Genomic DNA, 24731 nt, shown 5'->3' on the forward strand with positions numbered 1-24731 from the left:
CTAAATTTATTTTTATTTTAAATGTAAACTAAAATAAATAAAATTAAATTTATCGACCAAGCAAATCTTAATAATTTCTTAAGACTTCACGAATGATCTCCATCTACGCTAAAATCACTTAAGTGACTTTTCGTTTAACAGGAGAATTTTATCTTTTATAATATTTTATAAACTCAGATAAATCATTTAAAATTAAGATAAATTAATTTTGTAAGCCATGATAAATAATTTTATAATTTTTTATAAATGAATTATAAGATATATATGTACATGATAAAACATTAATAATTATTATAATTCTTATAATGTTTTATATAATAATATGAAATCATTATATCGATTTTTATAAATTATGTTCTACTAATAATTTTATGTAGTATATTACTATAAAAAGAATTAATCAAACATTATTACACTTTCTATAATTTTGACAATTAATTACCATAAATGTTTATTTGTAATATCATTTAGACTATTTGGTGAGTGATATTAACTAGTTTTAGACTTATCTTTTATTTTAGATTTAATAAAAAAAATTAAAATTAAATATTATTCAACCAATCAAATTATAATTATTTTTAAAAAACTTTTTCTATGATTGACACATACACATAAATAAAAGTTAATTAAGTTGTTTTTCATTTAATATATAGTAGTACATTTGGGCTTTTTTTTGCGCCAATTGTTTCTTTGTGTGTTGAGTTAAAAAGCCCATACTTTTTGTTTCTGTTTTTCTCAATATTTTCTTTAGCACACGGAACGTTTGAGAATCGAACTATCAAACAAAAGAACAGAGCTTCTCTCTCTTCTTCGTTCTCTCTCTCGTATCCTTCACGAAGAAGAGATCGAGATGATGCTCTGTTTCTATCGCCGGTTCCTGTCGGCGACTCTGACTCCGGTATACGTCGGTCTTTCTGACGAGTATAGCCGGCTCTGACTCTGGTGGCTCGCGGTCTTCATGACGGAGCTATCCGGCTTTTGGCTCCGCGTCGTGCTCTTCTCGATGGCGACGGCGGCTTCTCACCGGGGTTCTCCCGGTTTCGTTGATCGACGTTTCGAGTTCTTATCGGTTCAATCGCCTCTCTTTCCTTAGCCTCGGTTCTCTCTTCCTCTTCTCCTCGCGAGCCGCTTCATCTTCGAGCTTCTTCTTATCATTAAAGATGTCTGATTCTCAAGCAGGAAGATCGATGGTGGTGGGATCGATTGTAGGCGATTTGATTTTCTTGGAAACTTAGATCCGGTGTGTGACTTGATCGCCGTGAAGATTGCTCCTTCGTGTGCGGTTCTTCATCGGCTTAGCTCTGTCGACGGCGGAGTTTTCCGTCGAGTCTCCTCCTCTATCGCCGGTGGAAGGTGGCTAGTCCTCTCCTTGACGCGTGTCTCAAGACGCCGGGCGTCGTTACACGTGGTGGGATGAGCAAGCGTCTTCCTCAACGGGATCCATCTTGGGCTTTAGGCCCGTGTTTTCTGTTTCCTCGTTGTTTGGGCCTTTGTCTGTTTGTGTTGGGCTTGGTCCAGTTGGACCATGACCCATTAATAAAATTTCAGTGAAAAAGAAAAAAAAAAGAATCGAACTATCCAACTATATAGAGTGATCTCTAAAACGTAACCCGGTAGATTCCGACCGAAAACAAGGGTTTTTTTTTTTCTTAACTAGATGAAGAGATGAAGAGGCAAAAAGTAATCGAGTTAGATCGTGTCGAGACGCCGACGAAGAGCTTCAACATAGATTGGGACAATGTTTTGGTCGACGAGGGAGTCCCCGACTTGGAGATCGTCGACAAAACCCCGCCGCCGCACGAGCCTACTTTCTCCGGCGACGATTCCGCCGTCTGCGTGAAATCCCTCAAGGAGAGCGAGCTCGACGATTATCTTAAGCGTCAGAGGTCGCTTCTCGCTTCTTTCGCCGACAAGTTACCGGACAAGGGCGAGAGAATCCGTTCCAGAATCGGAAGGCTCGAGTACGAGAAGCAGCGACGGTTGCTCCGCCGCGCCAAGTCGGTTCGTCCTTTGGTTTGTGTTCAAAAAAAAAAAGAAACCTTTTTGAATGTCCGTGTTTGTGTTCTGTCTTTTATGTCTAAAGTTTGTCACTTTCACTGGTTTTGTTAGGATACGGACGAATGTCAGATCCTAAAAAGCTCAGGTATTTTATTTTTTTTTGTCCATGCTAATGTTTGTTGAAGAGTGCTTAAAGTTTAAAGTTCTTAAAGATGTGTGTAAGAAAGCGAATACAGCTACAGGATCGAAAGAGGCGTCTCGGTCAACATTCGTTTCTCATTTTAGTGTTAATCTCAAAGTATGATGCTTTTTTTCTTCATTCCCTCTTGTTGTTTTTCAAGTTGCTGCTTCTCGGCTTGATAATCCTTTTGTTTGACAGGTGGAGGCTCGACCAGTGAAACTGTTTAGTGAAGATTTGGGACGTGAAAAGTGGAAAGGAAAGGCTGGTGGAGAGACGGCAACAAAGCAAAGCAATGGGTGGCGGTCGTTGCCGAGACTAGGCAAGTCTCTGATCGGTGAAACGAACTTTTATTCTGGATTTAAGGATCCAAAAGGGAAGCGAGAACATGATGAAGCTTCTGTAAGTAGAAAAAGAAAGACAAAGGAGACTTCCCCTTATTTGCTCGTTGATGATGATGATGATGAGGACAACGTCGTTGGCTATGATACTCCTAGGTTCCTATCTTTTCTCTATGCTACTGCTTCATAGAGAATTTAGTGTGTTGACGTATATTTACTTTTTTTTTTCTCATAGGGAGTTGAGCTGTAAAGCATCTCTATCACAGAGGTCAAGCTGCAGGAAGGTATCTCATCTTATTCCATACATTTTGTACATTATTAATGTAAGCTGAGCTTAGCAACTTTTCTAACTTTTTGTTTGCTATAGAAATCAGATGATAAAGTAATTAATTTGGATGAAGAGGAACCTGAGTCTCCAGTGGTAGTAGAGGAAGCACTTGAACTTCCTGAAGGGTAAAAAAGAGTTGTTTCTGTTTTGCCTTTCATCAAGTGACTGTGATTCTTAATTGGAAGTAACTTAGTTTTAGTGAAAATCTGCAGGTTACCGGGAGATATTTGCTACCCATTAAGGTTAGTGTAAAAGCTTTCATGTAGTAGTTGGTGTAGGATTACTTACTGACATTGTTATTTTTTTGGTCACTATCAAGGGATGACCCAGACCTTGTTCAAGTGTCTCTTGATGATCTTAAATGCCTTTCACCTCGAGAATGTCTTACATCTCCAGTTATAAATTTCTACATCAGGTAACTTTTTGAGTGACAGACTTTAACATTTTTAAATTATCTATCTTGTGTTAATACTTTTTTTTTTAATTGTGTGTGATTATTCTCCCTTTTGTTTGGCTAGGTTCCTGCAGCACCAGGTGTTTGCAGCGAATCAGACAGCTGCTGATTGCCACTTCTTTAACACATTTTTTTACAAGAAGCTCATAGAAGCTGTTTCATACAAGGTTGTTTTCTGTTGTCCTGAAGTTTCATTGTTTTACCAGAGATGGTTGAATCTAAATGATTTATGTTCAACTGTGACAATAATTAAGAGCTTTGAATCTTGTGATATATTTCTTTTTGGTTACTCATGCGGGTCTCTTTGTCTTTTCTTTTCAATGTAAGTAGGGTAACGACAAGGAAGCATCTTTTGTGAGGTTGAGACGGTGGTGGAAAGGTTTTGATCTATTCCGTAAATCATATATATTTATACCAATTCATGAGGAGTAAGTAATTTCCTGAACTGTTGTCTATTGATACTTCCATGATTGCATCTTTAAGGCATGATAATCAGTAATTTATTATGCATAAAGTGCTATTTTAGATCAGAGTTATGGCTTATCTCAGTATGTTCTTTGATTGCGTAATAATTTGTTCTCTTACATGTTTCAGTCTCCACTGGAGTTTGGTAATCATTTGCATCCCAGACAAGGAGGATGAATCAGGTTTGACTATACTTCACTTGGATTCGTTGGGACTTCATCCAACAAGATCAATTTTTAATAACGTCAAAAGGTGAGAGACTAGAGAAAGCATTGCATACAGTTTCTCAGTGTTAAGACACTTAGATTATTTTGTCTCACATTTGTGGTTTTGATTAGGTTTCTGATTGAGGAATGGAGTTACCTGAATCAAGATGCCTGTCTACCAGATTTACCAATCTCAGAAAAGATATGGAGAGACCTTCCAGATAGGATCAACGAAGCAGAAGTGAAGGCTAGTCTCTTTTACCATTTTAAGTAGTATTTCTTAGAAGACAAATTGTAGTCTTCATCTAAACTATATGGCATTTCACTTTTCACTCCACAGGTTCCGCAGCAAAAGAATGATTTCGACTGTGGTCTGTTTGTGCTCTTGTTTATACAACGGTTCATCGAAGATGCTCCTAAGAGGTTGAAACTGCAGGATCTGGGAATGGTGCGTTTCTCTTCTAGTATCTCTATTCTTCCTCTCTCTTATAAAAACTGTTGTTAACACTAGTCGGTGTCTTGTTTCCAACTCCAGATTCACAAGAAGTGGTTTGAACCCAAAGAAGCCTCCGCTTTGAGGATCAGAATCTGGAACAAACTCATTGAGCTATTCCTTGAGAGTAATCAAACAGTTTAAAGCTGTACATAGAACAGAGTCCCTGATTTATGCCAAACATTCTCATTTATCAGTGATTTCTTAAGTATGGCTTTCATCACACAGTTGTAAAAAAATAAGAAGAGTGCATCAATCTTGACTGAATCACCCACAATAAAAATAAATAAGAATGCACACAAAGACAAAACCAAAAGCAATTTATAAGTAGGTGATCTAGTTCGTTTTTGGGGATGGTGCGTCTCTCTCTCTTTTATTATATATATATTCCTCCTCTCTTCTTAAACACTTTTGTTGTTAACACAAATTCTTGTCTTGTTTCTACCTCCAGATTCATAAGAACTGGTTTAAACCAAATGAAGCCTCCGCTTTGAGGATCAAAATATAGAACAAACTCGTTGCGGTATTCGGTGAGAAGTAATCAAATAGATTAAAGCTGTACAGAACAGAGTTCCTGACTTATGCGAAGACATTCACATTGATCAATGCTCTTTAATTAGTGCTTTCTCATCACAGATCATTGCATTTTGAAAGTCTTTTCTTCAAAAGCTTGAAAAGAATGCATGCCATAATCAGAATATGTTAAGATATGAACGGTTTTATGATGACACACCAAATTATTATTTTCTTAAAAAAGACGAGAAGATGTAATAATCCAATCATATATTTAAAAGTATAACACCCTCAAACATACTTAAACCATGCTCCATTATTCTTCAAGTAGGTGATCAGATAGGAGGGGATTTGTCGCTGAAGAACCGAGCAAGAACCTTGTCTTCAAGAACTTTTAAAGCCTCAGCAGATTCTAAGCACATAGGTGTCTTGTACTGAGATATAGAAGAACCTCGGCAGACAAAAAAGTCCATGAGAGAAGCAAACGTTCCTTGTTGCACCACTCTTATCTCTAGAGCTCCTATCCATCCATTTTTCCTCCTGAAACTCCTATAAGAACCATTCAATGATTCTTCCATGACACAACAACATTCAACCAATACCTTGGTATCAAGTACTAAATCATCAATGCTAGTATTGTTGACTTTTGCTTTGAGTTCCATATAAAAAACGTAGTGACCCGGTACAGTGGATATATCGGCATAGCATGTGAAACCCGTGATCATCAAATCCGAAGACTCAAGAATGACAGTAGCACGAGCTAACGCTTTTAAAAGATCTTCAGTTGTTGGCTCTGCATAGACGCTTAGAACCAGGGCCGGGTCTGAGTAGAGGCACATAAAGCATGTGCTTGGGGCCGTACAAGATATATATAATTAAAGGGCCAACAATTACGTAAATGTTACACTAGTTCTACTGGTAAGAGCGCCGGGACGCGCATGAGAGGTGCAGAGTTTAATCCTCCAGACCTCTTTTTAAGCAACTTTTTCTGATTTTTGAAGATAATGGGCCAAAAAATTTTGTTTGCTTCTGGGCCAAAATCTCTTAGGCCCGGCCCTGCTTAGAACCGTACTTTTTCTTCGTACAAATCTGAACTGAGGTGCCATATTGTAAAACCCAGTGACCTGTAAAACATCTCCCACTCTACATCTGTGTAAACCTAAACATTCAACATAACCATATTGTAACAACATTAGCTAAAAAATGTAATATCGGTTTAGTTAATAATAAATACAATTGAAAGGGACTCTACCTGAAAAATTAGTGACCAAGGGCTCATAGTAGTGACCCAACTTCACATTCACAAGATCAACAATCTCGCCATCGACAATCTATGAACTCGAAGTACGACATGTTGGGTAGAAATGTGTAGGAGACATGTTGTGGTTTGCTCAGAGGTTCCAAATTCAACCCAAAATATGCCTCAGACGAAGCATACCTTAGGGAAACTAGAGGAAGTTCATTATTAGAGTAGAACTCCAATGCTGGGATGTATTGAGCCATACTTCCTGTAATAATAGCATCAATGCATTTGGCTTTGGGCCAAAGTCGTGAAACTATACCTTGCCAAGATTTTTGTCCGCACACGTTTTCGATCAGATCAGCCAGTTCAGGATTTGGGTCTCCAAGGAGGATAGAGACATAGTCTCTACAACCAAGGTCGGTGATCCACTCGCTGAGATGACCGGATCTTATATTACTAGCCAACTCTTTCCAGTAATTTTCAAGAAAATGGATAACTCCAACCAAGACAGAAGCGAACACAGCACCCACACTTACTACGTCATCTCTCTGGACAAGACCACAGAGAAGTTGACAGTACATACTCTGTTTGGTATCCGGACACATTATGATCTGGTCGGGGCTTGTACTTTTTTTTGCCACGCTCCTATAATATTCGCTCTTTGTGAAGCTTGTTAGCACAGGAGCAATAGGCAAACCACAAGGAGTTGTGGATGCTGGCTGGATGAACGCAAACCATATCACCTTTCCTTCCTTAAAACCATCGACATGCCTTTAATATTAATCAAAAATATATATATATATATATATATATATATATCAATCTATCGTCGTCGTCATGTAAAGTGTCAAATATATAAAAGAAGGATATGCATGTGGAAACTTACTTGGACATAACGACCGAGCATAGGGTATAGATGATCTGAACATTCTTAAAGAAGATGTTGTTTGCAGGAAATATCTTTGGATTCCCACTTGAAGTTCCAGAGCTAAAATAATCATTAATTACAACACTTATATAACTATTTCAGATATTATCAAATAGATTTCATATGTAAAATATATATATAAAAAAAAAACTCTTTTGTTATTCAATAATAAGATGGTACGCATACCTTCGGAGAAAGGCAGTGATGGGTTCCCCGGAAATAACATCCGAGGGTTCTCCATTTGAGACACGATATATATAATGCTTAACATCTTCATAGCTCACCACCGGTACGTTCTTCTTGAACAGCTCTTTATCAGAGCTCCCCTGGAGAAACCTTTGGAGGTACTCTGTGTTTGCGTTAGCTTTGAGTATCTTGTTCAATACATCGTCTTGTATTTGCTTCGCATTTGAGGTTAGCTCTTCCAGAAGAGTGAGATCACAGCCTAGACTCATATTTTGTTCTGTTTGGAGGTCTGATTCACCAACCTCGGGGTTCTTTATACAGATGCAAAGGTTTTTTGAATTGTTAAGCGTGGAAAACGATTTTTGATTTGTTTAATGTAAAAGACTACTATATAAGTTTATACAAGCCAGGCTGGACTATGAGTGGATCGATTCAAAGAAAGCTAGTTTAATATATATAAACCAGATTTGGATATCTGCCAACGTCCCTTATTCAGTGTCAAGATATTCTTTTGTTTTTAATACAAAATTTTGTCTTATCTAGTTATCTTTACTGGGTTTAAGAAGTGGTTTAAACCCAATGAAGGCTCCCGCTTTGAGGATCAAAATCTGGAAAAAACTCATTGAGCTATTCCGTGAGAATAACTCTCGGTTTCATGCCAAGATTGACCAATGCTCTAATTAGGCCTTTCTTCACATATCATTTCCTTGCAAGTCTGTTCTTCAAAGGCTTGAAAGAAGAACTAGGAGTGCATGCCGTTATCGGAATATATTAAGAACTGGACGGTTTTATTTATTTATTTATTTATAAGATAACACACCAGACTGTTATTAAAACAACGAGAAGATATCATACACCAATCAAACATTTAAATATATTACACTCAAACACACACCAAAGACCGTAAAACCACAAGCGGTTTTTTTTTTAACAGATCTTTGTCGGAGCTCCCCTGGAGAAACCTTTGGAGGTACTCTGTGTTTGCGTTAGCTTTGAGTATCTTGTTCAATACATCTTCTTGTATTTGTCTCGCATTTGACGTTAGCTCTTCCAGAACGGTAAGATCACAGCCTCGATTCATATTTTGTTCTGTTTAGAGGTCTGATTCACCAATCCCACATCAGGGGATTATTTATAAAGATGCAAAAAGGTTTTAAAATTGTCAATGACAAGCTTGAAAAAATGATTTATGATTTGTTCAATGTAGAAACTATATAGTTTATACAAGCCAGGCTTGGCTATGCGTGGATCTTGTTGGGATTGTGAAATCCCGTGTCTAATTCTATTTTATCTTATTAGTACGATATTGTCCACTTTGGGCCTTAGAAGGCTGGCCCGCATGGATTTACTTTTGGTTTCCATCCCAAAAAGCCTCGTATTATTAGAGTTGGACATCTCTTTATATATTAGACACTCCTTGTCTAATTATCCAATGTGGGACTTGGATTGACATCTCTCATTCTCCCCCTCAAGCTAAGGACCACACACCTTGTGCCCTTTCTTCTAGCGAATCATCTCGGTGCCTTGTCGCATCTTCGACATTCGACACCCTTAGTCGCAAGGTTTACTTTGAGTGGCTTTAAGGATGCTCTTCCCATAATGTCAGGATCTTCTGACTAATCTCTGCCGAACCTCTCTTTCCACCTTGAAGGGTCCCATTCCTACTCGAAGGGTATTTTGGTCTTCTTGCAGATTTCTCGTCAACTGCTCTGATACCAATTGTTGGGATTATGAAATCCCGTGTCCAACTCTATATTCTCCGATTAATACGATATTGTCCACTTTGGACCTTAGGAGGCTTGGCTATGCGTGGATCTCGATTCTTTTTTGTTTTTGAATGAAAAGTGGATCTCTATTCAAAGAACCTAGTTTAATGTATAACCAGATTTGGATATTTGCCAATATCCCTGATTCAGTTTTAGATGCAAAAGTTTTTTCAAAATGTCGTGTGAAAACGATCTGATTTTATTTATATATAGTTTTCAAAATGTCAAGCATGGAAAACGATTTGATTTGATTTGGCTGGTAGAGATTTCTTTGTGAATAGACCACTCTTACCAAGACATTCTCATTGATCAGTGCCTTCCAATTATGGCTTTCATCACACAGTTATGAATTTTTTTTTTAAATGCATCAATCACACTTAACTGAATCACCCACAACATTAACACACAACGACAAAAGGAGAAAAACACACAATAAATAAACCACAAGCAATTTATAAACACGCAAACCACTCTCACCGGTGGTCATCATCATATCTGGATCAGATAGGAGGGGATTTGTCGCTGAAGAACCGAGCAAGAACCTTGTCTTCAAGAACCTTTAAAGCCTCAGCAGAGTTTATACACATAGGTGTCTTGTACTGAGATATAGAAGAACCTCGGGAGACAAAAAAGTCCATGAGAGAATCAAACGTTCCTTGTTGCACCACTCTTATCTCTAGAGCTCCAATCGATCCATTTTTCCTCCTGAAACGTCTATAAGTACCATTTAATGATTCCTCCATGACACGACAACATTCCACCAATACCTTGTTATCAAGTACTTCATCATCAATGCTGTTATTGTTGACTTTGGCTTTGAGTTCCAAGTAAAAAACGTAGTGACCCGGTACAGTGGAGACGTCCCCATAGCATGTAAAACCTGTCAACATTAATTCCAAAGATTCAAGAATTACTGTGGCACGAGCCAACGCCTTTAAAAGATCTTCTTCAGTCGTTGGCTCTAGATGAACGCTTAAAACCGTAGTTTTCCTACGTACGAATCTGAATTGTGGTGTCTTGTTGTAGTACCCAGTGGCCTCTAAAACATCTCCCACTCTACATCTGTGTAAACCTAACAACCAAACATTAAAAAAGAACATTAGTTAAAACAAAAGGAAGTAATTTCGATTTATTTTATAATAAATACAATTGAAAGGGGGACTCTACCGGAAAAGTTTGTGACCAAGAGCTCATAGTACCGACCTAACTTTACATCCACAAGATCCAGAACCTCTCCCGACGTGGTTCCTCCTTCGACATCAACATCTATGAACTCGAAGTATGACATGTTGGGTAGAAATGTGTAGGACACATGTTGTGGCTTGCATAGAGGTTCCAAATTTAGCCCAAAAAATGCTTCAGACGATCCATAAATTGGGGAAACTAGAGGCAGTTTATTAGAGTAGAACTCCAACGCTGAGATGTGTTGAGCCATACTTCCTGTAATAATAGCTTCCATGCATTTGGCTTTAGGCCAAAGTCGTGTAACTATACCTTGCCAAGATGTTTGTCCGCACTCGTTTTCGATTAGATCTGCCAACTCAGGATTTGGCTCAACAAGGATGGTAGAGACAGATTCTCTACAACTAAGGTCGGTGATCCACTCGCTGACATGACCGGATCTTATATTACTAGCCAACTCTTTCCAGTAGTTTTCAAGAAAATGGATAACTTGAACCAAGACAGAAGCGAATACTGAACCCACGCTTACAACCTCGTCTCTCTGGACAAGACCACAGGAAGTTGACAGTACATGCTTTGTTTGGTGTCCGGACACAGTATGATCTGGTAAGGGCTTGTACTATTTTTAGCGAGCCTCCTATAATATTCGCTCTTTATGAAGCTTGTTAACCCGGGAGCAAGAGGCAAACCACAAGGAGTTGTGGATATTGTCTGAGTGAACGTAAAGCTCATCACCTTTCCTTGCTTATAAACCTCAACATGCCTTCAATATTAATAGAAAAGATATCATCAACCCATCGTCGTCATGAAAGCGTCAAATATATAAAAAAAAGGAAGCCTGTGGAAATTACTTGGACATAACGACCGAGCTTAGGGAAAAGGCGAATAGAATATTCTCAAAAGTGATGTTGTTCGCAGGAAATATCTTTTGATTCCCACTAGTAGTTCCGGAGCTAAATGGCCATTAATTACAATAACTCTTTAGATTTATCAAAATCTTTCATTTGTAAAATAAGAAACTCTTGTTATTCAATGATAAGAACAAGATGGTGGGTGTGTATACCTTCGGAAAAACGCAGTAATGGGTTCGCCGGAAATGATATCAGAGGGTTCTCCATTTGCAACACGATCGATATAAGGCTTAACATCTTCATAGCTCACCACCGGTACATTCTTCTTGAACAGCTCTTTATCAGAGCTCCCCTGGAGAAACCTTTTGAGGTACTCTGTGTTTGCGTTAGCATTGAGTATCTTGTTCAATACATCATCTTGTATTTGCTTCGCGTTTGATGTTAGCTCTTCTAGAACGGTGAGATCACAGCCTAGGCTCATATTTGTTCTTCTTATTCTTATTCACCCCCCCCCCCCCCCCCCCCCCCCCCCCCCCCCCCATATGAGGGGTTTATTTATACAGATAGAACACCATTATTGATGAGAGATCCATTACACTATTACTAGAGTTTTTAACCGCGCTACGCGCAGATAAGATATTATATGTATTTTTCAATTCTAAAAAAATAATGTATAATATTGTATTATATTATTTAAAGAATATAAAATAAGACTATATAACATAAATATTTTTTTTTAATTTTCTTTGTGAAAATTATTATGTTGTTTGATTGTTGTACTTGATTCGCATATTTGCATAGATATATGTGATAGATGAATAACTATATTTTTATTATCAGTAAATAATATATATTTATTATATAATATAAGAAAAATAAAATTATTTACTTTTTAAACAACCTTGTCTCATGTTGGGGACTCGGTTATAGACATATTATATTCGAAGAAGGCATTTTACAGTTATCAATCTTCTTAAAAGTCAAGAAACAAATCTGAATATCAAAACAATATCTCATACGATCTCTTTGTGGAATAACTACTCTAAAGTAATTGAATTTAGGCATCAAAAAGGACTGAAAATGGATGTGCATATGTGTTATCTAAGTCAGTTTTACAAAGTACTATTCATAGTTCATATATCATTTATGTCCATCCTATTTTTTTTGGTCCATCCATTCTTAAACATCTTGAAATAATTGATGCTAATTAATAATAAAATTTTGGCTGGCAAAAAAAATCAAATTTGTCTAATTATCGCTAAAATATTTTATTAATATTGTCTAAGAAGCTTTCAAGTGATATCATAGTTTAATTTTTATTAGTTTTTTTTGTCAATTTTTAGAGTTTTTTGTATTTAAGATTTTTTCCATATTAAGCTTCTATTTCTTTCACTGAATTGATATATATATGTCATAAAATTACCATCAAATCATTTTTACTTATTTATTATTTTGTTTTTAATGAAAATACACCTTTAAATAATTTAATTTAAAATAAAATTATATATTAATTTGTTGTATTCTAACAATTTGATTGATTTAATTAATTTGCTTTGGTGGATAACTTAAAAAAATTTCATATGAATCGGAGAAAGCAATCTTATGTTGTTATATTATATTTATTTGTGTATATAGAATCTATATATAATGCTAGTGTAATAAAGAAAGAACATTATTTTTTGTAACTTCAAAAAGATACATTATTACAACTTGAAATTAATCAAAATTGAATAAAATGGTAATTAAATATTTGTAAATCTAATTGTTTTTTTTTTATCTTGTTCAGTTGGATTCTCATGAAAAGAAATCGATAGGTTAAACAAATGTTTCAAAATTTGAAATGTTTCAAAATTTGTTGTGTTATTGTTTTGTCTATAAATTACAAAATTTATTGAATTGATATATTTAATTATTGCACCCTTAAATAATATTTTATTAAGACATTGGAGAACTATGTTTTGAGTTGTTTTGTCAAAATTGTACAAAAATCTATGCTTTTCATATTTGTCACGGAAATTTATATGTTAAATTTACTTTTACAAAATTCTTAACTTTGTCACGAAAACAAAAATCTATGATTTTTCATATTTTTTAATATTCTCACACTTTCAAAGAATATATTAGCTTAGTCACTTACTTATTTTTTTTTACAAAACAAAGTATCGGAGTCTTGAAAGTTGAATTCATATTATTGTAATTGTACATAAGAGTTTGTGATTACATACTCAGTGATTCTTGTATATGTGTTCAAGAAAGTTTCAATGGCTTAGTGGTAACTGTCCTATATTAATGTCATAATAACCCGGGTTCGATCCTTTCCTTCGCATTGTTTTTCATTTTTTACGAAAAAATAAATAAAATGACGTGGCAATTTCGGACTCTCTGATTGGTTGATTTTTCTATCCTACGTGGACACCTTCTCCATGGCTTATATTTGCCTTTTAGTATAGTATAGATTGGTGAGTGATGCATTGAATTTTTCGAGAAAAAATAATATAAAATATAAGAAAGGAATAGACCATGACTAATAATGGCAAATGATTATTTCATAATTTTGGTATGATTCTGCCTCTATCCTCTAATTTCTTTTACCTTTTCTGGAAACAGCTAGATTGCTTTTAAGTTTTTTAAAATGTCAAGCGTGGGAAACGATATTTATTTGTTTAATGTAAAATTTATCGCTTGAGGGTTTTAAACTGTTGGTTTAAGTTTGGAGGCTAACTTGAAACACACAAGCTATCCTAACCCTAAGTGTTATGTTTATCTAAAAGATTAGAAAATATTGAAAGTGTTATTACTATTAGGACTAGGTAAGGAACCCGTGCGATGTCACACGGAAAATCATTTTATAAAAATAATTATTTACATATTGTAATAGAAAATATTATAAATATATAAAAATTATTCAACTTATTTTGGTCCTAAAAATATATTCAATCATGTTGAGTCTTTAATGTATTTACATTATTTATTTCCAAGTTGTTTTGTATCAAATATTTCATAATTAATATATATTTATTTATTTTCATTTGTATCGTTTTCAAAAGGTGTGAACAAAAAAATATGATTTTTAAAACATAATTCCATCATCTTTCAAATTTATGTTTTTATAATATGTTAATATATGCAAATCTATTTATTTTAAATATTTCTTTATCAATGAGTCTAAAACATATTTCAATTCATTTAATCAAAAGGCAAAGATACACCCATATAAACAGATCAACTTTTATCTGAAATATAATTTAAATATAAAAATATTAATTTTCTGAAAGGATACATTTTTTACAACATTTTAAGTATGTTTAAAGGATGCATCTATTCAACAGAAAAATCCATGAAAAAATTCATCTTTTGCATGTAAAATAAAATAAAATTTGATCAAATAGAGATAAAATTGAGAATTATAAGAATAAATACTCATAAACTATTCAATTGTTACATGAAAAATAGACCACAACTAAAAGAATATAATCAATTGGTAAATGCACACATATTGAAATTTGTATGCATGTTTTAAGCTATTATTGTTAACTACTTTTATTTTTAAAAATATTTGCCACTTTGTATAATTTATGATTTTATATAAAGTATCTTATTTTTGTTTTCAAAGAAGTTTATGTGTCACAAAAAAGAGAAAAACATATCCATAAACTTTTCATAGATTTTAAAAATGTATAATATAACTGAAAGTGAGAAAATAACCAAAAACATATCAATAAAAAATATTTAAAATGAAAAGACACATAAAAGCATATCATTACTTTTGATGATCTTTTTACTATGAATCTCTCATTTTTCTACTCTATTTGTGATTGATATGGTTTGTCAATGTCCATAACTCTTTATATAGAAGATTAAGGGTTGCAATGGTTGGTTTACACCAAAATTGCAATGATTTATCACCAAAATACTACAACTACCAACAAATGCAATGGTTCATCACTATAATTACATTCACCAACAATTGCAATTTTTCATTTAAGAAGTTGTAATTGTTCACCATACACTTGCAATGATTCACTTAAATCGCTAATTATCGTCTCCAATTTACGTCTCTGAGAAATATGGGATTTGGTTCTTCAAAGGATAGGTTACAAACGTTGGGATTCTCATCATAGGTCTCTGAGAAATCTGGAATGCTTTCTCTGATTGGCTTTCATTGAGGGACTCATGCTCCCGAACCCTTAAGCGCATTGCTACACGTGCTACAATTTGTAATATTTGGACCAACTGAAACAAGCGCTAACAACGATGGTCTTCAAAATTATTGACATGACTGTAGGTGACATCATCATAGGCAAAAGAAAGAGGATATCATTCATGTATCTCATCAAACTTGGTTACGACATGAATGACTTCTCTAACTATTTTTCATTCAACTAAGGGCTTTCCTTTTATTATCTTTTTTTTGCTAAGGAAATCCTTAATAGCTACAACATTTTGTAACTTACAAATCTTTCTCCTTTTATATGAACTCACTTATTTGACAAAAAAAAAACAGTTTCTAAAACTGGAATCTGATTGCAAATAAAATCAGATAAAAAAGTGGTGGATCAGGAAGAAGATCGTGAAGAAAAAAATCCATCACTTGTAACATAACTTGTATCATTAATAATTTTATTGAAATTCTGATCGTGAATGGTAGTGTACATATGTTGGTTAATCATCTCATACAACAGTTTCCAGAGTAGTTTTTTCTTATAGATACTTTCAAACTAAAACTAAAAGTGACATGTTAACTTTTTTCAAAAACCTGAGATTTCCTAAAATCTCTTCTAATTCTCTTCCTAAAACTTTTGTTCGAATCTCAAATCTCTTTTAAATTAGGAGATTCTTAAATCCCTTAAAAACTGTCAAATCATCAATATAATAAACCCCTCTTATAGACACTTTTGGCACTTTTGAAAGCAAATCTATTCTACTGAAAATTAAATATAAATTATTAAAGTTTTGATTTACATTTACCGAATGTTTACTCATTTGATAAATGGAAAATACAATATGTACTGGTTCAAGAAATAGAAAAAAGAACTGAGTTTTAGGAAATATCTTTTGATTCCCACTTGAAGTTCCAGAGCTAAACAACCATTTAATTACAACTCTTTAGATTTATCAAAATCTTTTATATGTAAAATAAGCAACTCTTGTTATCTTTTAGGTGGATATACCACCTTACTAAAAACGCAGTGATGGGTTCCCCCGAAATGACATCAGAGGGTTCTCCATTTGCGACACGATCGATATAAGGCTTAACATCTTCATAGCTCACCACCGGTACGTTCTTTTTGAACAGCTCTTTATCCGCACTCCCCTGGAGAAAACGTTGGAGGTACTCTGTGTTCGCGTTAGCTTTGAGTATCTTGGTCAAAACATCGTCTTGTATTTGCTTCGCATTTGATGTTAGCTCTTCTAGAACAGTGAGATCACAGTCTAGACTTATATTTTGTTCTACTCATTCACCACCCCATATCAGCGGTTTCTTTATAAAGATCGAACACCACTATTGGTGAGACCCATCAAAAAACTGGACCACTGAATGACAGGCAATAGCACACCACTATTGGTGAGACCCATCAAAAAACTGACTACTCAATGACAGGCAATAGCAAATTATTGTTTCAGAGTTTTGTTTGATTGCCTGCTTCCTCTGCTGTTTTACCTTTTCCCTTGTTTATTTCTGAGGGGACCAAGATGTAAATGGACCAAGGCATTTGTACTGGACTAGTGTAATGTATAAACAAGATTTGGTTATCTGCTAATAAGTAAACAACCAATGATAACGAAACTTAATAGAAGCGTCTACATTGCTGCAACGGTGCATATAACACAGATTCTGCGAAATATTCAAGTCTGAGATGCTATCTTGATAACGATACAGTCAAGCATTTGAAATTGTTTTGGTCACATCCCACTACACAATCCATTAAACGGAAAGCGTTACAACATTGATGAATCTAAAAACAGATGAAAGCGAAACTCAAAAAGGGACTTTGTATCCGAAAGATGCAGAGAGCATTCTGTATATCCCAGGGTAGGTAGACCGTCATTACTACTTCTTTCTCCGTGATGCCCTCTGTCTTGTGACAAGACGCTTGTCTTAGTCCCTGCAAATGCGCAGCAAAACATCAGCATCAAATGGTGTTGACTTCATGATGGTTACATAGTTGGTAATTATATAAATTAGAGATTTTTTTTTGTGGATACACACCACTAGAATCATGACCCCCCTTATGTACTAATGGATCCATTGATTCATTGAGAAGTTGATCATCTACCTTTTATCCTAGAATCACAGCAAATGCAACATACATATGTACTAATGGATCCATTGATTCATTGAGAAGTTGATCATCTACCTTTTATCCTAGAATCACAGCAAATGCAACATACATATGTACTAATGGATCCATTGAGAAGTTGATCATCTACCTTTATCCTAAGCTGAAACTATTAGCCTGAGAATTATAAGATTTCTGATTCCAAAAGATTTAAGACGTATTGTAAATGCAAGGCTACTAAAACGAAAACTATCATCTTTGCCACAATCAATTATACCCACAACCATTACCTAATGAACAACAGAAGGCACGCATCACGACAATATATCAAAATAAATTGGAAGAAGGTTACTTACCAGTACTTAATCAAGCCGTCCCATCCACAAGTTGCGACTTTGCTCTGTTCCAGAGGATGCCACTCGGCTCCAATGCATACTCCGTTGTGACATCTAAGAGTCTTGAACACTCTGCAGCTCTTCCAGTCCCAAAACCAGCACCTACCCTCTCCATCTCCCGACATTACAAACCTTCCATCCGGCGAGAAATTAACTTGACATGCATACCCGGCCACAATGTGCCCTGCAAACCTCTTCTTCTTATTCAGCTGAAACCTTTCCCGGGTGCCGTAGATCAGAATCTGGTTGTCCAAGCTCTGCGCCGCAAGCCACTTCCCATTTGGGTGAACAGAAATTGCAGGCATGGAGTGCATATGAGGCTCGCTTATATACTTGATAACCACCGGTATCCCAAACTCCCACACACGAAGAGACTTATCATCACTTGAAGTGACAAACCTTCTGTTATTATCCACAAACGTGATTGTATTAACCGCACCCAAGTGCTGATCATACTCTTGCGTAATCTCCCCGGAGTTAATATCCCACTGCACTATCTTCTTATCACTCATCCCCGCCAACAAAATATTCTGCTTGTCATCATCAGGATTCAGCTTCACCACATATGGAATCTTCCCAGTGGAGAAAGTCGATATAACTTGACCAGTCTCTGTATCCCAATACTTAATGTTCTTATCATACCCAGCAGTCAAGAACTTAGTCCCATCATTAGAGAAACAAATATCCCTCACAGCTTTACCGTGACCCATGTAAGTCCTCATACACTTACCAGAGTTATACACATCCCAAATCTTGACCTTGCAATCCATACCTGCGGAGAGAAGCAAATGTCCATGCTTTGGGAAGAACCGAATAGCGGAAACACCTTTCGTGTGACCACTCCACGTATGAACCAAACGCTTTGGGATATAGCAATGGTCGTTGTTAGCCTTTGCGTCTTTAGGAGCTTCGATCCACGACCTCCCTTGATAGTCTTTATCCTCCTTGCCATGGAAAGTGCTCTTATCCGTAAAAGCCTCTCCTTTAGCTTCTCCCTGTTGGCTCTTCTCTTCCTTCTTCTTGGCGTGGTCCTCTGCATACTTCTTCTGCTCCTCAGTCAACTCTCCCTGAACAACCTCCTTCTTCCTCGACCACGGACTCTTCCTGTTCTTCAACAGCCACGCCTCCGTCGCCGGATTCTCAGCCTCCGCCGAGATCTCAACCTCCTCCTCCCCTTTGCTCTCCTCAAGCTTCCTCCTCTTCTGGTCGCTCTGCTTGATGTTATAAACCGAAACGCCGTCGTTCTGCTTCAGCGCCTCCGCGTCGCCGACGTAGTTCATCCCGGAGGGATCCGCCGCGTAGCCGTACTTCTGGAAAGTGCTGTACTGCTCGTCGAAGACGAAGGACCCGATCGAGGCGTCCTCCACGAACCCTAGCTTGTGGTTCCGCATCCCCTGAGCGATCCCGTCCTTCGCGTAGGGATGGGCCGGGCCGTAGATCGGGGCCCAGAGCTGATCGTAGGTGGGGTTGAACGCGACGGCGTGCTGCGTCGGGTTGATCGGGTTCGATTTCGATTGGCTCGCGTTGGATACGGTGAGAGCGAGCGCCGTGTCGTCTACCTCCGGGGCCGATGACTTCGCCTTCAGCATGCGAGGCGGTGAGGGTTCCGGCGAAGAAGAGGCGTCTCCTCCGTCGTAGGATTGAATCAGATCCATTCTCGCGATTTTTGTGGATTTGCGTCACTGTTCTGAGAGGGTCTTTTAAGGGTTTCAGAATTGCCTTTTTTTGCAATTTTGTGAAAGTTGAAGGATTAACCCCTAACGTTTGTTTGGTTTTTCACATTTACCCTGCTAGTGTGTTTGTTTACATTTACGTCCTTTTGTGTCCTACTCGATAGTCGAAATCACAGAAGTCAAACCGAATAAAACCGAAAGCAACATCTAAGGTTTTTTTTCTGTTGACGGTGGTGAGATCAACACATGGCGAAATGTGTGTTTTCTTTTGCTTCTCGCTGAGTGAGTGAAGTCCATGATGTTCTTACAAATTAAACTATTCCTATTTCAACTCTAAAGGTCAGAGCCAACCTAACCATATATGTTTTATTTATGTTTTTTCCTTTACATTATTCGTTTTTTTTTTGTCATCTCCTTTACATTTTTCTAGTTCTTCTAATATAAATTTTGAATTTAAACCAATTACTTGTTTTGTGGTTTTTAAGTAAACTTTATTTTTGTTCGACTGAAAAGAGTTATAAAACTTAACAAACATGTAGTTTGTATATTTATTAAATAAAAATAGAAGTACACACATAGAGGAAGATTTTATAACAATTTCTTTGTAACATTTTCATGCATTTTAAAGATGTATGATGTATGCTTAAACATCAGAGTTTACTAGAGAGGCAGCAGTCGTTGTCTAATAGCTTCTTGGTTTTTTGGAGAATTGTGTGTTTTTAATAATTTTTATCGATATATACAAATTACTCAAATAAAAATATGCATTTACTTTAAGGAAATATCATCGACTAATTTCCGTTAAAAGGTTTTACGCATGCTAACATAACCGAACTGAAAACAACATATAAAAAGAATACTCATATCTGGTTTAAAAAACTTATACATTGGTAAACCCGTAAAAACACACCCTAAAAACTTATACATTGTTTTTTTTTTTCAGTTAAAAAATAAACAACATTGCGCATAGGCTAATAACTCGAGATTTAGAATAATGCTTTAAATTTTTTTATCAAAAGATGATATCCCTTAATCTCTCTTCTATCCTTGATGGATCGATGCCGATCCGACATATGATGGCCTGCAAATATTCATTTTAGGCGATTACGTACATGCTAATCAAAACTATTATTAAAAGAACGTGACACTGAGTCACTGACACATGCATGTGCTTGTGTATGTACATATATGTGTGGATGCGTACCTGAGCTGTGACTGTGTAAGTGATCCTATCATTCAAGTTTTGAAGATTAGCACTCATAACTTGAGCTCCTTCTTCTTCAAAAACACTAACAAGCTCATGTAGCATCACTCTTTTCATGTTCAGGTCCATAATCAGATTCATTTTTATGATCGAGCCCCGCGAACAAATACTGAGTTTCGGCAGATTAAACGACGACCCTTCAGAGTGATTCCCAACTTCTCCTAACAAAGTCTTTTTCTTCTCCCTCAATTTATTTACCTTCTCTTTTAATTGGATCATGTATGATGCCGAATGGTCTATAAGCTGAGGCACCGGCAACTGTTAGAGCCAACAAAATCCTAAGTTAGAAACTTTCATGTTTTGTTGCATGAATGTGTTTACTTATGATCAATATATATATACATAACTAGAACGTAAAAGGCCAATAAGTGATCACTTGTTTTAAGTTTGCTTATAAAAAAAAACAGACCCTATGAGTGGGAGAAACATGAGAAGAGAGTGTAAAGCAGAGATGTTTCATGCGCATTCGTCGCTCTTTCTCTCTGAGGTTTCGCTGTTCCTTCCACGACATTGAGCTTCCTTCTCCTAATTCTCTTCCCCTCTGCCTCCTCATTTTTTTTTTGCCTTTTTAAAGCTTTTCTGTTACTTTGTTTCTCTCTTTTCAACCCAATCTCATCACTCTATATATATAAAGACATAATGAGAGAACGACAGATGAGAGTCGCAAATCTCAATTTTGATAGAAAGAGCTGGGAAGTTTAAAGGAAACTGACGTTTTTCCAAAGAAATTCATGGTACTTGTGATTGCGTCCATGAGCTTACACACTACTTAATAACGTGCTTAATTATTCTTGTCTACTAAGTAAATTTCACTTTTACTTGTAATGTTCACTCTTGGAAGTTCGAGATACTAAAGTTTACGAAAATAGATTATTCATCCGCAAGGTAAAATATATGGACATTTCTAGGACCTTGGCTACATGGTATATATTTTTTATCCGAGTACTTAAAACTATATAAGCTTTGGTCCAGTGATGAGCTGCTAGGAAGTATATATAGTACGTAGGTTTGTACAAACTTCTTATCAAAGACCATTTCAATGGCATAATAGTCAGATGATCATAGACAAAAGAAAGAAATATTCCTTACAAAGTAGTATGTTTATTCAATCGACATATAATGGAAAAGTTGTTTTGTATTTCCAATAAATAGATAAAGAGACACCACAGCAAATCAATTCCATGTTCAATTAATAAGGTGCACATATTTATTATCTGATCACTGGTTTGAAAAGCTAAGACTATTCAACATGTACAAGGAAAGGGCACCACCCACATTTCTCCAAAAAAAAGGACACAAACCATTCCCTACATAAATTAAGGACTAGAGCAGTGTTTGGCTGTATACCGACATCATTCACCGAGACACTGTTTAGTTATTGTAACATCAAGAACTGAATAGAACAAAGTTGTGTTTCGGGAAACATGGGTATTGAAAATCTTAAAAACCCGTGGGTTCCAAATTTTAAAGGAATTCCTGCCAAGATGACGGATCCTGCCGTAGGTGTCTCTACATGAGCTTCGGGTAACCAAATATGAACTGGTATCATAGGCACTTTGACGGCAAAATAGTCTACATGAAACGATCTAAAAGTTCACTAACTTGAAGATCCGACGACCAAATTGCGGGTGCGTGATAGGATCGGCCACATCGTATATATGGGTTTGAAATATGTTATGAGTTCAGTTTCTAGTAGAGGGATAATAAAAATAAGAAGGTTAAATTTGGTAAAACCAATCCAAATTGTTCCAATCCAAACTAAAATAAAGAATATATACGGTTGGATTTTGATTATATCATATATATAATATAGATAATCATTTTATAAAAACTGCAGAATCTGTATATGGTAATAACTGAATGGAACAAATCAAAAGAAAACTATATATAAACTACACATACTATATATATATATATATATAAGAAATTTTGATGCTGCTATTTTGATATATAAAAATTTATTTGTGATAGTTTATTACTTTATTTTTGGTAATATTTAAATTTGATTTTGGTTTTATTGATTCACATAAGATAAACTTTTGTCCTCTAAACTATATAACTTTTTTATTAAATTTTATTTATTGAGTAACATTGAAAAGTGAACTTGTTCTTATTTACTAGATGAACATCATTTTCTGAATAACTTTTTTTGCTATCAAAAATATTTTCATATAAATACCTAGGTAAAAAGAAATACTCTGTTATAAAGCGTTGACATTATCATATTATGTATTCCAGTGAATCCTATTTGTAAGCATAATCACAAAATTTAGTATAAATTCCAAAATAATTATTATTTTGTTTAAAATCGAATAACTTAAAATTAAAACTATTTCAACCTAAATCAAATAAAAGTAGATATAAATTTCATCTGATAGCTATTTTATAATAACAAATAAATAAATCAAAACTTGACCAAAACTCCAATAACATATAAAGAAATAGGTGATGATTCTTAAACCAAAATTCTCCTTCAGAAAATTCGCATGACGTAACTGGAGGAAGTAAACTACTATAAATTGTATGTTATTTATATATATACTTCTTATGTTTCAAAAAAAAATTATTTATTTATTATTATTTTGTTTTATGTGAGTGGGATTCATGATCCAGTCGTCACATAACTATGGTTCCTGGTTCACTCGAAAGAGAACTTAAAAATGATGACTAAGTGGTTGACATTTTTTTGCAGTGAATCGCAACTGATATGATATTCTATAATCCGATCGGTCCGATCTCTTATTTATATAAAGCCATGCACGTGCGACACAATAAGCAGAAATAAAGCTAGAGTGTTTCCAAAACTAAATTAAAAATAATAAAGCATCTGAAAACATGCAAAACATGTTAGCCGCAAAGAAATGAAGAATCTCATTTGCAAGTCGTCTTTCCTCATTTGTATATATATTTCGTCAAGTCTTCTGACCACTTTATTCGCTAAGTGCTAATTTTAGGCTTAGTGATTTTGCACATGTTTTTTATCTGTCCATAATTTTTATAATCCACCACAGAAAAACTAGCTTTTGACCATATATTAAATTAAAGCAGCTCAGATTGATTATTGATTGACTACTATTTGAAAAAACGCTAAATCCACAACCATCCATGGTTAATTCCGTAACTATGTTTATCTTTGCGTCACAAATTATTGGTAACAGATAGCAGTATCGGAATACTAGGTCTACACCATGTTTGTTAAAGTAATAATTTTATTTTGTGGGGTGACGCCAAGGTATTGGTTGAAATGGAATTCAATAGGGACTTTCCCAAGCTTATAGCCCTTATGATAAGCAGGGCAATATCTTTTTGGTTAAAGTTGACTATACTTGGATCCCTTATACGTGCGAGAGGTGTGGATGTTTAGGCTATAAAGAGAAAAGGTGCCTTCAGCCTCTTAAGACCCCAGAGAATTCAATCTTGGTGTCAAATTCAGTGGCTATTAGTGATGATGTACCTATTGTGGATATTGACATCATTATCCAGTATAATGAGAATGCTGCCTCATCTACTTCAACATTCCAACAAAAAGAACTTAGTGACCAAGAAAGACTTCCTAGTGCTAACTTGGCCTATGAGGCTCCTACAATTCAGAACCAGTCCAGTGAGTTGGATGGTCTTCTTGTTACTTCTCAACAGAAAAAATTCACCACTGTTAAAACTGCTCCAAGCTCGGCTACGGGTTTGATTTCTGATAACGAACCACTAGTGGTTGCCTCAGATGCTTCTACGGAAGGCCAAGTTACACCTGCTGCAAGGTTTAATGCTATCTCCTTTTCCTTGCAGATTCAGCAGGATAACCCCACAGCCAAGCTTATTCACTTCTACATCCCTATTAGCAGATTTTCAGTCTGCTCCCACTACAACACCTTTTCTGGAAACTTCTCCATCAAACAATATCAACAAGGAGGTCCAAACACCTTTTTTTGATCCCTTAACCACAATGTCTAACACTAATATATGTATTCAAGAGTCCTTGTTTCTCTGTG

At 35.6% G+C, this 24731-nt stretch overlaps 4 protein-coding genes and 1 pseudogene across 8 annotated transcripts; 1 reads left to right on the forward strand and 4 right to left on the reverse strand.

Annotated features, from left to right (window-relative positions):
- The first annotated feature begins 1562 nt into the window (after nt 1–1562).
- On the forward strand, nt 1563–4686 carry LOC106357920 (ubiquitin-like-specific protease 1C). 4 transcript variants are annotated; one of them, XM_048782122.1, is made up of 14 exons: nt 1563–2013; nt 2110–2143; nt 2211–2296; nt 2378–2673; nt 2753–2801; nt 2885–2970; nt 3058–3087; nt 3165–3260; nt 3364–3466; nt 3630–3727; nt 3894–4016; nt 4103–4217; nt 4311–4418; nt 4506–4686. In XM_048782122.1, exons 1-14 carry the CDS (start codon nt 1666–1668, stop codon nt 4605–4607), a joined length of 1674 nt encoding a protein of 557 aa, XP_048638079.1. In that variant the 5' UTR covers nt 1563–1665; the 3' UTR covers nt 4608–4686. The 4 variants fall into 4 exon arrangements, with proteins under 4 accessions (XP_048638079.1, XP_048638080.1, XP_048638081.1 ...); XM_048782123.1 differs by having other exon boundaries at nt 2235–2296; XM_048782124.1 differs by having other exon boundaries at nt 1563–2001; nt 2235–2296.
- A 611-nt stretch (nt 4687–5297) lies between these two features.
- Nucleotides 5298–7602, reverse strand: LOC125610174 (annotated as a pseudogene).
- A 1574-nt stretch (nt 7603–9176) lies between these two features.
- LOC106357917 (4-substituted benzoates-glutamate ligase GH3.12) lies at nt 9177–11640 on the reverse strand. Its single transcript, XM_013797637.3, is given in 5 exon segments — nt 9177–10171; nt 10267–10839; nt 10842–11044; nt 11133–11234; nt 11345–11640. Coding segments are annotated over 5 exon segments (1719 nt in total). The 5' UTR covers nt 11614–11640; the 3' UTR covers nt 9177–9599.
- Nucleotides 11641–16976: 5336 nt separating this feature from the next.
- On the reverse strand, nt 16977–19497 carry LOC106357922 (pre-mRNA-processing factor 17). 2 transcript variants are annotated; one of them, XM_048782125.1, is made up of 2 exons: nt 17770–19496; nt 16977–17239 (listed from the first exon to the last, which is right to left on the reverse strand). In XM_048782125.1, the coding sequence occupies exons 1-2, from the start codon at nt 19461–19463 to the stop codon at nt 17233–17235; spliced, it is 1701 nt and encodes a 566-aa protein (XP_048638082.1). In that variant the 5' UTR covers nt 19464–19496; the 3' UTR covers nt 16977–17232. The 2 variants fall into 2 exon arrangements, with proteins under 2 accessions (XP_048638082.1, XP_013653098.2); XM_013797644.3 differs by lacking the exon at nt 16977–17239 and having other exon boundaries at nt 17766–19497.
- Nucleotides 19498–20227: 730 nt separating this feature from the next.
- BNAA06G06450D (transcription factor bHLH168) lies at nt 20228–23427 on the reverse strand. The gene is made up of 3 exons (XM_013820891.3): nt 21155–23427; nt 20686–21003; nt 20228–20562 (listed from the first exon to the last, which is right to left on the reverse strand). Exons 1-3 carry the CDS (start codon nt 21296–21298, stop codon nt 20494–20496), a joined length of 531 nt encoding a protein of 176 aa, XP_013676345.2. The 5' UTR covers nt 21299–23427; the 3' UTR covers nt 20228–20493.
- Nucleotides 23428–24731: the final 1304 nt, after the last annotated feature.

Source organism: Brassica napus, chromosome A6 (genome assembly GCF_020379485.1).
Source record: "Brassica napus cultivar Da-Ae chromosome A6, Da-Ae, whole genome shotgun sequence".
NCBI classification, from domain to species: Eukaryota; Viridiplantae; Streptophyta; class Magnoliopsida; order Brassicales; family Brassicaceae; genus Brassica; species Brassica napus.